The sequence below is a fragment of the Harmonia axyridis genome, chromosome 2, assembly GCF_914767665.1.
Source record: "Harmonia axyridis chromosome 2, icHarAxyr1.1, whole genome shotgun sequence".
Classification (NCBI taxonomy): domain Eukaryota; kingdom Metazoa; phylum Arthropoda; class Insecta; order Coleoptera; family Coccinellidae; genus Harmonia; species Harmonia axyridis.
This window is the reverse complement of record NC_059502.1, coordinates 47,842,748-47,854,791: the sequence shown is the minus strand read 5'-3', so window position 1 is coordinate 47,854,791 and position 12,044 is coordinate 47,842,748. Positions and strand designations below refer to the sequence as shown.

Below are 12,044 nucleotides of genomic sequence, written 5' to 3'. Positions count from 1 at the left end.
ATTAAATTGTACAACACAGTATAGACACTTTTTCCATGTGAATAACTCAGGTTCTTTGACGATTGCAGTTTGGAAATTGCGTGACGGAATTAAGCAAAAAACCGAAAGCATGGGGAAAATACATACCGAAGACGTATGCAAAAATCATAGGTGGCAAAAAAAGGCGACAAAGCGGATAGACAAAGTAAATAATAAACCTCGGACGTTGATGTTCCCGTAGTGCAATAAAAGTACGTGATAATAAACATATAAACCATGAAACGGTCCGATTTTTTACTGCCGTGCCGTTTGAAAAAAAAGTAAAATGAATTTTTATGTAAAAATTTTTCGATCTTCGTCTTGACAAGAGTTCTGAAATATTTTGGAAGTCATGGGTGGTAATTACCCCCAGAACCCCGCATATCTAGGCCCTTGATATAAAATTGATCATCGAAAAAAATTAGAAAATGGTGCATTGCCTATTTTTGAATTTTCTATTTCTAATTTAGTTTGTATTGCTGAGAAAACGAACCTGACATTTTCATTCCGAATTTCAGGAATATCGTCTCCAAGGACGCATAAATATTTTTTTTATTGTAAGAAATATTAAAAAAAACTTCAAAGGTAATTACTTAAAATTTATTTCTCCCAACTTTCAAAGATCTTTCAAGATCCAGATCAAAGATAAATCGGTTCCCAATCGAGATATTTAAGGAAAACAATTCTCGGAATCCCAAATCACTTTTCTTCCATATCGTATAAGCGATTCATTGATCAGATAAAAGGTCACAAATTGTATAATAATCCTAATTTCTTCACTATTATCGACTTTTTTTCCCACACGATCGCTTCTGTTCAACTGAGGGTGTCTCTTCTCGTTCTCTTCAAATAGCTAAGGAATCATTTGTTGCAATTAAATGTTTTTTATCGGACTGTTTCTTCTCTTTTGTTGTTTCGATTCACCGATCAATCCACAATTGAATTGAAGACAAATTTAGACCTACCGTTAGTTAACGAATCATTTGTAATAGACCGGCCATAAAAAGAGTAATGATGATATGCAATTATCTTTTGTCGGTAGGAGGTTCTTTTGATACCTCGAAATAGAAGTTCCAATTCAAAATCGAGCCATTATTTCCTTTCTACAAAAGTGATATTCCGGATATGTTTTGGATTGATGATCGATTTCGTTTCGATTTATTATTCTCGATGAAGATACCGTTTTTTTGAGTTTGGCGACTAGGTACAGAGATTTTGAAGGGATAAAACTAAAAAGATGTCCAATACATGGTGATTCACCGCGATGGCCTATTAGACGTTTATGAAAAACTATAATATATATAATATAATATAATAATAAGTAATATTGTACTGAAAATTTGCAGAAAAAAAAACTGTGCAGAAACACGACCTGAAACAGCAAAGACGAGACGGTTGTTGGAGACAACAGAAATGAAGGTGCTCAGAAGGATTGCCGGAAAAACACTCCTAGACAGAGAAACAAGCGATAACATACGAAGAACCTGTAAAACGGAAAACATCAACGAAAGGGTACTAAAGAGAAAAAACGATTGGAACTCGTATATAAGCAGAATGAGCGGAGCAAGAATAGTAAGAATAGCAAGTGACAAATCTCCACTGGGCCACAGAGATCCGGGTCGTCCTAGAAAAATATGGAGCGATAACCTGACACCTCAATAGGCAGGAGGACGAAGAATTAACAGGCGATTTCGCCTAATATGAAGAAGGAAGAGGAAGAAGTACTGAAAATTTGCATGTTGGGGTTTTAGGCAATGATCTTCATCCCTGAAATATTTTCGGATCTCTACTACTTCCGGTTATACCGGAAATATACTACTACTTCCTTATTTCCAATGACACACCTAGTATATGATTGCATCATCAGATAGCTTATTTGATTACAATTTCAGCAATATGCCAGACCTTGGGTGAAAACTCAATAATGAATTAATGGACTTCTTATGAAAAAAATGGTTTCGATGAGGACTCACATTTTTTTGAATATTTCTGCAAACAAAATTTTTTTCGTGGAAATCTAATTCATCGATTTTGCAAATAAACTGATCCACATGAATTAGAGATATTGCCTCAAATTGCGTCCACGGGAATCAATAACAGCTTGTCATCTTCTTTGCATACTATACATGAGGTTGTTGAACATTTCTTGAGGAATTTGGTTCCATAAACGGGGCAGAAGCTCTTTCAGATAATTTAAGGATTCTGGGGTAGGTTGATAATTATCTAATCTTCTTTGGAGCATATTCCATGCATGTTCTATTTCATTCAGATCTGGTGAGTGGGGAGTTATTGGTAAATGTGGAATACCAAGCTCCTCGCGCGCATTCTCAACTATGGCTGCACGGTGCGGTCTAGCGTTATCGTCTAGAAATTGAAAAGTTTCACTAATAGCAGCGTGAAAATTTGGCCCAACCAAACTCTTTATAGTGTAAGGCGGTCATATTCCCAAGGCAAATGTGTAGATCTGTGCGCCCGTTGAAACATATCCCGGCCCATATCATAACACTACCCCCTCGGAATGGATGGACTTGTTGAACATAGCCACGATAACGGGGTATGCGTGGGATTGTTCATACCCTTATTCTTCGAGATTCTGAAAATCGTCCATATCTGGATTCATCAGTGAAAAGGACACTACGCCAATGATCGTTCCAATTGATATTATGTTGCCTTGCCCATTCCGGTCTTTGACGCTTATGGTCACGTTTTAATGGAACTCCTCTTAATAGACGTCTAGAACCTAGATTCACTTCTCTCAAACTACGTCTGATGGTTTCGATGGAAACTTGGACCCCATCTGCATTTTGAAGAGTATTCCGTAGCATTCTATACGTAGATGTAGGGTTTCTTCTCGCCGAAACGGTTATGAAACGATCCTGAGCAGGTTTTGTTCTTCGTCGCCCACTAAGCCTTGGTCTCGAGATATCACACTTTGGCTGACTTGGAGCCTTTTCGCTACAACAACCTGAGTTAGACCACCCTGTAGAATTCCGATTGCCCTATTATCGTCAGCGTTTGTTAATTTACGTCTTGGCATTTTCAGAAAACTCGTTTCAAATCGAAGCCGTTGATAAACTGACTCCATTTCAAAATGAAAACATTCATTAAGCATATGCAAAGAACCAAACTTCAGAAAAGAAGGGACCAGATTGACGAAATGTCTCATACTGATTTTTTTGGATCGATTCAAATTGCTATTGAGTTTTCAATGATTTTAAAGCGATTTTCTCGAAGATTACATACTTTTTAAAACGATTGAATACGATATCCCTAACTCTTGTGGAGCAGTATATGTAGTATTATGAGAGTGTTTGCAGTATGGATCAAATATGTGCAGGGTGTTTATAAGATGATCATGAACTTGGGACGCCTCAAATTCATCAAAAAAAAAAGATTTTCAAATCAGAACCTATATTTTATATTATTTCTGTCGATTCAACGTACAAAAATAGTGGGGTTCCTTAAGTTAACCCTATACTTTGAGAGTTATCGAAGAAGAACCCTAAATGAGAAAAACTGCCATTCATAACTGTATGGGGTAGTCTGTCACGGAAAATACAAGAAAGCTAAAATTCGATGTTTTAATATCTAAATTTTACATTTCATGAATTAAAACTAATTTTTCATTCGGATTGTTGAGAAAGCCATGAACCAATACAATGTTCAATAACGAATGATTCATTAAAATTCTTGAAATGTCAAATTTAGTTTATTATCGAAACATCGAATTTAAGTCACAGACTACTCCACACAGTTAAATAGTCCATTCATGAATTATTGACATCGAAGTAGGCCTTGAACGTTTAGTAACTGCTTTATTTCTGGTTCCAAATAATCACTAAAAATTGCTGTGGTTCATCATAGAAATAACCGTTTTATATTATTTTCATTATTTTTGTATTCGAAAGATCCTAAATTTTCGAAATTAAAAAGGGACGCATGCAGTCATGATTTCAAGGTTATATAACGTAAAAGAGTAGTAGAATGCTATCTCACTTCAAGGAAATCCGATGAAGAGATATATATTCATTTAGGAGTAACCCAAGAAAGATCCCACTGAATATCATTGAAATATGCTTATTCATTTTCACCAAAGGATCTTCAAAAATTGTTGCATTCTTGATGGACACTGGATACCTGCTGTTACGTTTAGAATAAACTTGATAATTAATCAAAAACCTGTTGAGGGTGCTGGTTTATTTTAGAACTAAACTACATCTTCCTATAAATCAAGTTACATACTTATGCTCAAAAGAGACATGCGTTATAATGATAATATTAAGATCCTAACATCTCCCTTCTTTTATTACAAAAATAAAACTTTTAATTTCCATAATTCAAAAACAAATTGTAATTACATGTGTAATCCTAATATTTTTCCTATTCTATACTAAGCTTAAACTAGTCATACACAATAATAAATCATTGAATTCAACATTAGATTTGGAAGTAAAATCTTTTATATGCAAGAAATTTGGATATTTTATTGTTCTGCCACTAGATCTAGTACCTGCATTGACATCATTCTCTAAATTTGTTGAATTATCGATATTGCTCTTATTTCTACAATTTTCTATATCATTTTCTTTTTCGATTTTTATAATATTATGTCCATAATTATATCATATTGGACGTAGGAATTTTCTATTCCGTCTCAAAATATTGCCATTTCTCTCTAGCTTCACTAGATATGATCTATCATTATGTAAATCTACAACAATACCTTCTTCCCATTTGTTATTCAGAATATTTCTTACTAATACTTTTTGATTTATTTTTAATATTATATAATATTTATAATATTATGTCCATAATTATATTGTATTGGACGTAGGAATTTTCTATTCCGTCTCAAAATATTGCCATTTCCCTCTAGCTTCACTAGATATGATCTATCATCATGTAAATCTACAACAATACCTTCTTCCCATTTGTTATTCAGAATATTTCTTACTAATACTTTTTGATTTATTTTTAATTTAGGCAGTGATTTCGCATTTCTTTTATAATTTTTCCCTCATTGATAAAAGTTTCCTATGAAAACTCTTTATTTTATTTCTATCATAAACTTCTGGAGGTAATGATTTTTCTAAAATAGGTAGAACTCCTCTCAGTCGTCTGGTGTTGAGAAGTTGTGATGGACTTCCAACATTATTCGATAATGGCGTATTACGATATTCTAGTAAGGCTAAAAATGGATCATTACCGCTATGTAGAGATTTCTTTAATATATTTTTTACTGTTTGTACTGCTCTTTCAACCATTTCATTCGACTGATGATGATGTGGACTTGACAAAGTATGCTTAAAATTCCAATTATTAGCAAAAGTTGTAAATTCGGAAGAGGTAAATTGTGGACCTGAATCCGAACAAACTGCTTTAGGTATTCTTTGTCTAGAGAAAATATTTTTTAAATTTGTTATGATATTATTTGTAGTCGTATTCATATTCAAATTAGATATTTCCATGAATTTAGAATAATAATCCAACATTAATAGATAATTTTTATTATTGAAGTAGAATGAACCGATTCCAACTTTAATCCACGGCTCATTAGGAATATCATGATTAATTAGAGGTTCTTTCACATTTTGTTTTCTATATAGGTTACAAGTTTTACAAGAATCACTCAATTTATCTATTTGTAATGATGAACCTGGCCAAAATACTAGTTCTCTAGCTCTGTTTTTAATTTTTTCTTTACCCATATGTCCTATATGTAATTGTTTTAATGTATCTTGTCTTAATTCTACCGGTATCCAATTTAACATGCCAAAAACCGTTACTACAATCTAGAGTGCTGAAATACTTAGCTCCTGATAACTCGTACGTTAATTCTTCTAATGATGGCACATGGAAATGTTCTCGTTTTATGGCTTTATTCAAGTTCTTGGGGTCAATGCAGATTCGGATATCATTATTGGGCTTACGAACGATCACCATTGAGCTGACCCAATCGGTTGGTTCTGATAATTTCTCTATAATATTTTCGTCTTCTAAGTCTTGAAGTTTTTGTTTCAGTTTTTCGTGAAGATTGAATGGAATTTTTCGCGGTGGTTGAATTATTGGAGTTATATTTGGGTCAACGTCTATGTGATACTCATCTTTCAAACATCCGATACCTGTGAACAGATCATTATAATTAGAAAAAAAATTTAGCATAAGTTTCATTTTTGTTTTCGTTTGATATTTCCGAAATACTATGATCTTCATTATTTTTAGTCAATATCTTGAGTTTAATTATTTCATGTAAACCTAATATTGCACATTTATCAGTATTCATTGAATGAAAGTCTACATTTTCAATAATGTTTTTATATTTTGTTTTTAATGTACAAATTCCCAAAATTTTTAAAGTTTCATTTCCATAAGTATTGATATTTCCGGTAAATTTTTCTAGTTTGACATTTTTTAATTTTTAAATTCATAATATGGCAATATATTAACACCATTTGCTCCTGTATCTAATTTAAATTTAACATTCAAAAAATTATTCAATTTCAAATTTTCATACCACTCAATTTCATCAGCAACATGAGATATTTCTAAAGAACCTAGAAAAAATTCATCTTCTGGAGTATTGTTCTCTAAAAGACAGATATTTTTAGATTTACACATTTTCGAAAAATGATTTAGTTTATGACAATTGTTACACTTAGCTTTATATGCTGGACATTTCCCACGTTGATGTTGTAGACCACATCGTTGACATTGCCGATGAAATTGAAGTTGGTTCTTGTTGATTGATAGTTTCTTCTGACCTGCATGATTTTGTTGATACGATTGAATTGGATGCTCTTGTGCTCTTGATGTTGTTGGCCTATTATAGTTTCCAGTTTGTTGAATTCTATTCATCTTAAATTTTCTTCTGGACATTTCATTCAATTCCTGGGATGAACAAATTTTTTCCAATTGATTTTGTGATTGCTCTGCTGCTTTGCACGTATTTATTGCTGTTTGAAAATCTAACTTTGGTATTCTTAGGAGAGTGTGTTATCACCAATCACATTCAGAAATAATGCTGCTTTATACTTCGAGTCCAAATTTGTTTGTCTTGATGCATTCAAATAAATTTCGAATTTTTGTTTGAAGAATCGATAATTGTTGGCTAGATTTCTGTTGAAATTCATTTCTGATGGAATTTTCACATTGGTATTCATTCTTGAATGTTGAACTGATTGATTCGAAGATGATGATCACGTTTCTGGTTTTGAATTCTACGATTCTCCTGTCATTTGACCACAATTTTTACTACTTAAATCTTTAATTATTTGTAGTACACTTAAATTAGAATTGGAATCAATTTGAAACAAATCCTAATACCGACTGCGCCATGTTACGTTTAGAATAAACTTGATAATTAATCAAAGACCTGTTGAGGGTGCTTTTAGAACTAAACTACATCTTCCTATAAATCAAGTTACATACATATGCACAAAAAAGACATGCGTTATAATGATAATATTAAGATCCTAATGTGAATTGCATAATTCTTATCATATAACTCTTATGGATCATTTCAACTGTGGTAGCTAAACTGGTGAATAAAACAGGAAAAGGTGGTTGATAAATCTGAATAGAGTAGCTAAGTGAATGGAGTCATATCAAGACCGAAATAAAATTTAAAGAATCCATTTAGTATATGAAGAATTTCAGCATTGCAGTTTCTTATCCGATGTGTAACATACTATCAAAAGTCATTATTAATTGAAACTGTTCATGACATGAATGATTGATTGATCTTGTATGAAAAATATAGATACTATTTGTTCACTCAAGTTTCCTATCTTTTATCCTATATGGAAATGCTTTTATACTATTTGCTTTTACATTGAATAAAAAATTTTGGCCATAACAGCTTTGATTGACTCACTTAGCATTTTTGTATGAAATTATTTTTAATTTGTTAATTTTATTGCATTCCGTTATTATCTTTGAGTGGTTAAGAGCTGAAGAAATTCTTGAATTTACTCTTCTATCGAAAATTACTGTTAGTTTTAAAAAGTTCTTTCAGTATGGCTGCTAAGTTCATATTCGAAAGGATCACTATTCAATTCTCATGACGACGATTCTTTGTGCCGGGTTTGTATAAGCTTCAAATCTTATGGTTTGTAGATGCATATATCAGAAAGATGGAATATCCGATTTACGAGCTCTATAAGAACAAACAAAAACTGATTTCTATCTACGTTGGTCTTATAGGCTGGGTTTGTATAAGCTGTGCGAAGTGTGAGGTTCAAGTTTATATACAATCTATAGCGTTGTCACATTAAGGGTCTGGAGAAGTTGATCACTGGTAGAACCCTGAAGTTTTCTGTCTATATTATGATGTTTCACCGATTTTTCACACCCGGCTGAAAAAATACTCCTGGCATCCCTGAACTTCCCTGATCGAGAATATATGGTTAAACGCTACCAGACCTGGAAGCGGGTCTAACAACGTTAGTTTTGGACTGAAAAGTCGGTAGAGTATATCGATTCGGGTCTGTATAAGTGGTATATATATATATATATATATATATATATATATATATATAACTTAGATGCAGTAATGGTCGTGATTTATACAGAATGATTTCTAATGGAATGGACCAAGGTTTACACCAAAAAAATACTCTGTTTTCTTTGCCGAGCTTTCGGATTTTATTCAATCCATCCTCAGGGCTTCTACAAGATATCAACAAAAATTATCAGTTACAATAAAAAGAAAAAATAAACATAAAACTGTCACAATGGTACATACAGTCATCGATAAAACTTGATTAAAATGAAAAACAAAAACAATTGAAAACATACTCACTGAAATCGAGGTTAAGGTGTCAACAAATATAAACTAATCATCAAGTAATTCATAAATCTAACAAAAATAAAAATATTTCAGGAATCTCAAAGTGACAACTGGGTATCTTATGTCGATAAAGGTCAATATTTTAATGTGGAATATAGAATGAAATAAGATGGTGGTATTTGCACATGCGTTTAAATCATTCAATTTAGACAGAAGATAAAAATCAAGGAGACAAGGCATCAAACAATGGGTACAAGAGAGATGGTGGGTTTTGTTCACAAATTTTATTATTCATCAATAGGTCCATCATAGAAATTTTTCTCTCGGTTTGGGTATGTTAACAAATATGTGTAGATATTGCTAAGATTTTGCGTGTCAGATTTACTGTTAATTGCTTCTTCTTCCTCATTGATATGGATCATCTCTAATATAATTCTTTTATTGTAATTCCGTTCTTTATCAATTATCTCTACATTGTCAAAAAGAAATTTATGATTTTGTTCTAATGAGTGCTTTGTTAAGGCACACCTTTTGTTCTTTTTATTTATGTCGCTCTTGTGAAGTGATATTCGATTTTTCAACAATTGAGATGTCTGACCTACATAACCACGCGAACAATCTTCACACTGTATTCTATAAATTACATTTGAATGCAACATAGTTGGAATGGTATCTTTCAGCCTACTATACAGTCTCTTAACAGTTTTGTAATTATATACTGCTATTTTCACATCTTCTCTACTCAAACATTTTTTTATTTTACAAGTTAAACCTTTAATATTAACAATACTACCAAACTTAATTTCAACCCCATCTGTGTCCGTAGATCTAAGTACCTGGGGAGGGCGGTCGTTGTCGTCTATATGGTTAACATTCGCTGACGAATAGAGTAGCTTGGAAATCATTTTTCTTGGGTACCCATTTTCAACAAAAATATTAAAAAGTTTGTCAATGGAGCGTTTCAAAAATCTGGGATGGCATATTTTGTTCACCCTATTTTTCATTTCTTTTATACAATTTATTTTCATTTGTACAGGGTGGTCAGATTTGAAATGTATTAATTTATCTGAAGCAGTTTGCTTTCTATGCCAGTCAAGATGTACAGTATTATCATTTCTGTAGAGTCTCGTATCTAAAAAACTAACAGAATTATTTTCGTCCTCAAACTCTATTGTAAACTGTATATGCGGATTGTAACTATTGAACTGTTCCAATATAATTTCAACGTCTTGTTTGTGCAAGGCTACAATAAGATCATCAACAAATTTTTTGATGAAGGCGATTTTGTGTCTCAACTTTGGAACACACATATCTAATGCATGATCCATGACATACTGAGCCAATATTGGGCTGATTTTCGAGCCCATGGCGCATCCAAATATTTGAATATAATACTGATTGTCAAATGAGAAATAATTGTTCCGAAGTATGAACCTGATAATTTCAAAAAATAGATCTTTAGGAATGTCACAGTTTCTAGAAATACTACCCCATCTCTGATTAAGGACATCTACTACAACTTCCTCACATAGGTTGCCAAACAGGTTGACAACATCTAAAGAAATGAGGACATAATCCTCCTCTAACCTGAAATTATTGACAAATGTAGCAAATTCGAATGTATCTTTTATAAAGTACTCATTTTCTCTATCATAAGTTTGGGTTAACACTTCTGTCATAAACATAGATATATTGCTGGTTGGACTGTTTATACTTGACACTATAGGACGCAAAGGACAATCACGTTTGTGCAATTTGGGATTGCCATAGATTTTAGGACAAACTGAATTATAGGATTTCAGAGCTTTTGCCCTTTCTGCACTCAGAATATTTAGGTCTTGTAACTTTTTGATATAATTATTACTTTTAGTTTGCAATGTTAAAGTTGGATCTTTTCGGAGTGTTCGAAAACTCTCTGAATTTACTATTTCATACATTTTTTGTTTGTAAGTTTCGCGTTCTATTATCACTGTTACGGAACCCTTATCGCTGTTGAGGACTAACAAATTTTCATTGTTTTTTAAAAGATCTTGTCTCGTTATAAATTCTATCGGTATATGTTTTTGCACCCTTATTATTATGAATGTGATTCGTTATGATACTGGCTATTTTAGATCTCAAAAGATCGCGGTTAGTATTCTGAGTTTTTTGAAGGATGTCTTCAACATCAGCAATCAACTTATTCACAGGAATGTCCTTAGTTGAAATTTGTAGGCTGAATTTTGAACTCAATGAGAGAAGTGTTTTAACATTATTTGGTATATCAACTCTAGAGAGATTTTTAAACCACTTTTCATGTGTTAATAATCTATTTAAATTTGTGTTATGTAATCTCTCAACTTTGGCTAAATTTGACTGCCTAATTTTGTGAAATTTTTTGTTGAAACCTACTTTTTGTCTACGTTTGAATTCATCTAGTATTGTTCTTGGAAGTTCATTTGTTAATTGATTCATTATGTGTCTGTTAGATTTTTCCAAAAATTGAATCTTATAATTAATATAATCTATTTCTAATCTTATGATTTTTAGTCTAATATTTTTGTTCAATTCATCCAACTTTCTATTAAATTTACGACTACTGCTAATCTCAAATAAACCCATAATACTATTGATGTTTGAGCTGATATGTTTAGGTACAATACCTTGTCTCTTACATTCTAATAAAAATATACGTCTATTATAAGCCGACGCCAACTTGCCCCTCTGTGAACTCCATTTTTTAAGGTGTTGTGCTACTTCCTCTGAATATCCTGTAGATATGTCCTGATAAAATCCCATATTGATTACAACTTAGATGCAGTAATGGTCGTGATTTATACAGAATGATTTCTAATGGAATCGACCAAGGTTTACACCAAAAAAATACTCTGTTTTCTTTGCCGAGCTTTCGGATTTTATTCAATCCATCCTCAGGGCTTCTACAAGATATCAACAAAAATTATCAGTTACAATAAAAAGAAAAAATAAACATAAAACTGTCACAATGGTACATACAGTCATCGATAAAACTTGATTAAAATGAAAAACAAAAACAATTGAAAACATACTCACTGAAATCGAGGTTAAGGTGTCAACAAATATAAACTAATCATCAAGTAATTCATAAATCTAACAAAAATAAAAATATTTCAGGAATCTCAAAGTGACAACTGGGTATCTTATGTCGATAAAGGTCAATATTTTAATGTGGAATATAGAATGAAATAAGATGGTGGTATTTGCACATGCGTTTAAATCA

The 12,044-nt window shown here is 32.2% G+C and overlaps 1 protein-coding gene across 1 annotated transcript; it reads right to left on the bottom strand.

Annotated features, from left to right (window-relative positions):
* Nucleotides 1–5,718: 5,718 nt before the first annotated feature.
* On the bottom strand, nucleotides 5,719–11,584 carry LOC123673360. Its single transcript, XM_045607846.1, has 4 exons — nucleotides 11,449–11,584; nucleotides 9,952–10,805; nucleotides 9,492–9,642; nucleotides 5,719–6,020 (listed from the first exon to the last, which is right to left on the bottom strand). Exons 1-4 carry the CDS (start codon nucleotides 11,582–11,584, stop codon nucleotides 5,719–5,721), a joined length of 1,443 nt encoding a protein of 480 aa, XP_045463802.1.
* Nucleotides 11,585–12,044: the final 460 nt, after the last annotated feature.

Excerpts from the sequence above, each read along its gene's own strand:
- LOC123673360 (XM_045607846.1), bottom strand. The coding sequence starts at position 11,584 with ATGGGATTTTATCAGGACATATCTACAGGATATTCAGAGGAAGTAGCA. Across the intron at positions 10,806-11,448 it reads ATTAGAATGTAAGAGACAAG|TCCTCAACAGCGATAAGGGT; the intron begins GTATTGTACCTA and ends AAAATTTGTTAG. Across the intron at positions 9,643-9,951 it reads TTGAGGACGAAAATAATTCT|GTACTTAGATCTACGGACAC; the intron begins GTTAGTTTTTTA and ends CGCCCTCCCCAG.